The sequence below is a fragment of the Nanorana parkeri genome, unplaced genomic scaffold (genome assembly GCF_000935625.1).
Source record: "Nanorana parkeri isolate BGI_ZX_2015 unplaced genomic scaffold, ASM93562v1 scaffold2766, whole genome shotgun sequence".
Classification (NCBI taxonomy): Eukaryota; Metazoa; Chordata; class Amphibia; order Anura; family Dicroglossidae; genus Nanorana; species Nanorana parkeri.
This window is the reverse complement of record NW_017309034.1, coordinates 107,155-107,704: the sequence shown is the minus strand read 5'-3', so window position 1 is coordinate 107,704 and position 550 is coordinate 107,155. Positions and strand designations below refer to the sequence as shown.

The 550-nt window shown below is 58.5% G+C and overlaps 1 protein-coding gene across 1 annotated transcript in view; it reads left to right on the top strand.

Annotated features, from left to right (window-relative positions):
• VAC14 (Vac14, PIKFYVE complex component) overlaps positions 1-550 on the top strand; it is a 36,536-nt gene that overhangs the window by 694 nt on the left and 35,292 nt on the right. Inside the window, exons 2-3 of the mRNA XM_018574147.1 lie at positions 173-309; positions 345-515. Coding sequence (XP_018429649.1) covers positions 173-309; positions 345-515 — 308 coding nt within the window. The remainder of the gene's footprint in view (positions 1-172; positions 310-344; positions 516-550) is intronic.

Sequence of the window (550 nt, the reverse complement as noted above, 5' to 3'; positions counted from 1 at the left end):
GGTTATAGTAGGAGGACAATGGGGGACGCGCTGAAACCTGCCCCCCGGATGAGTTGGGATCCAGGCTGTGTGAGATTTCAGTGCCGATGATTCCAGAGAGAGAGAGAGATGGGGAAACGATGATCGGTTTGGGTTCTGTTGGGCCGGTATAACGGGATCTCTTCTCCTTCAGGTGGCCGCGGTGTGGAGAGCTCGCCGTCCACTCCCACCATGAACTCCTACTTCCATCGCTTCATGGTCAACCTGCTGAAGAGGTTCAGTAGTGAGCGGAGGCTGCTGGAGACCAGAGGGGCCTTCATCATCAGGTGGGTGCACGGGGCAATTACTTCTCCCCCCCCACACAGCTCTGCCTCCTGCTGAACGCCGAGAACATTTTCCACTCCATGGCGGACATCTTGCTGCGGGAGGAGGACCTGAAGTTCGCCTCCACCATGGTGCACAATCTCAACAGCATCCTGCTGACCTCCTCTGAACTCTTCCAGCTCCGCAGTCAGCTGAAAGACCTCCAGACGCCGGTACGCTGCGGTCACGTGACACCCCCCCCCGGGGA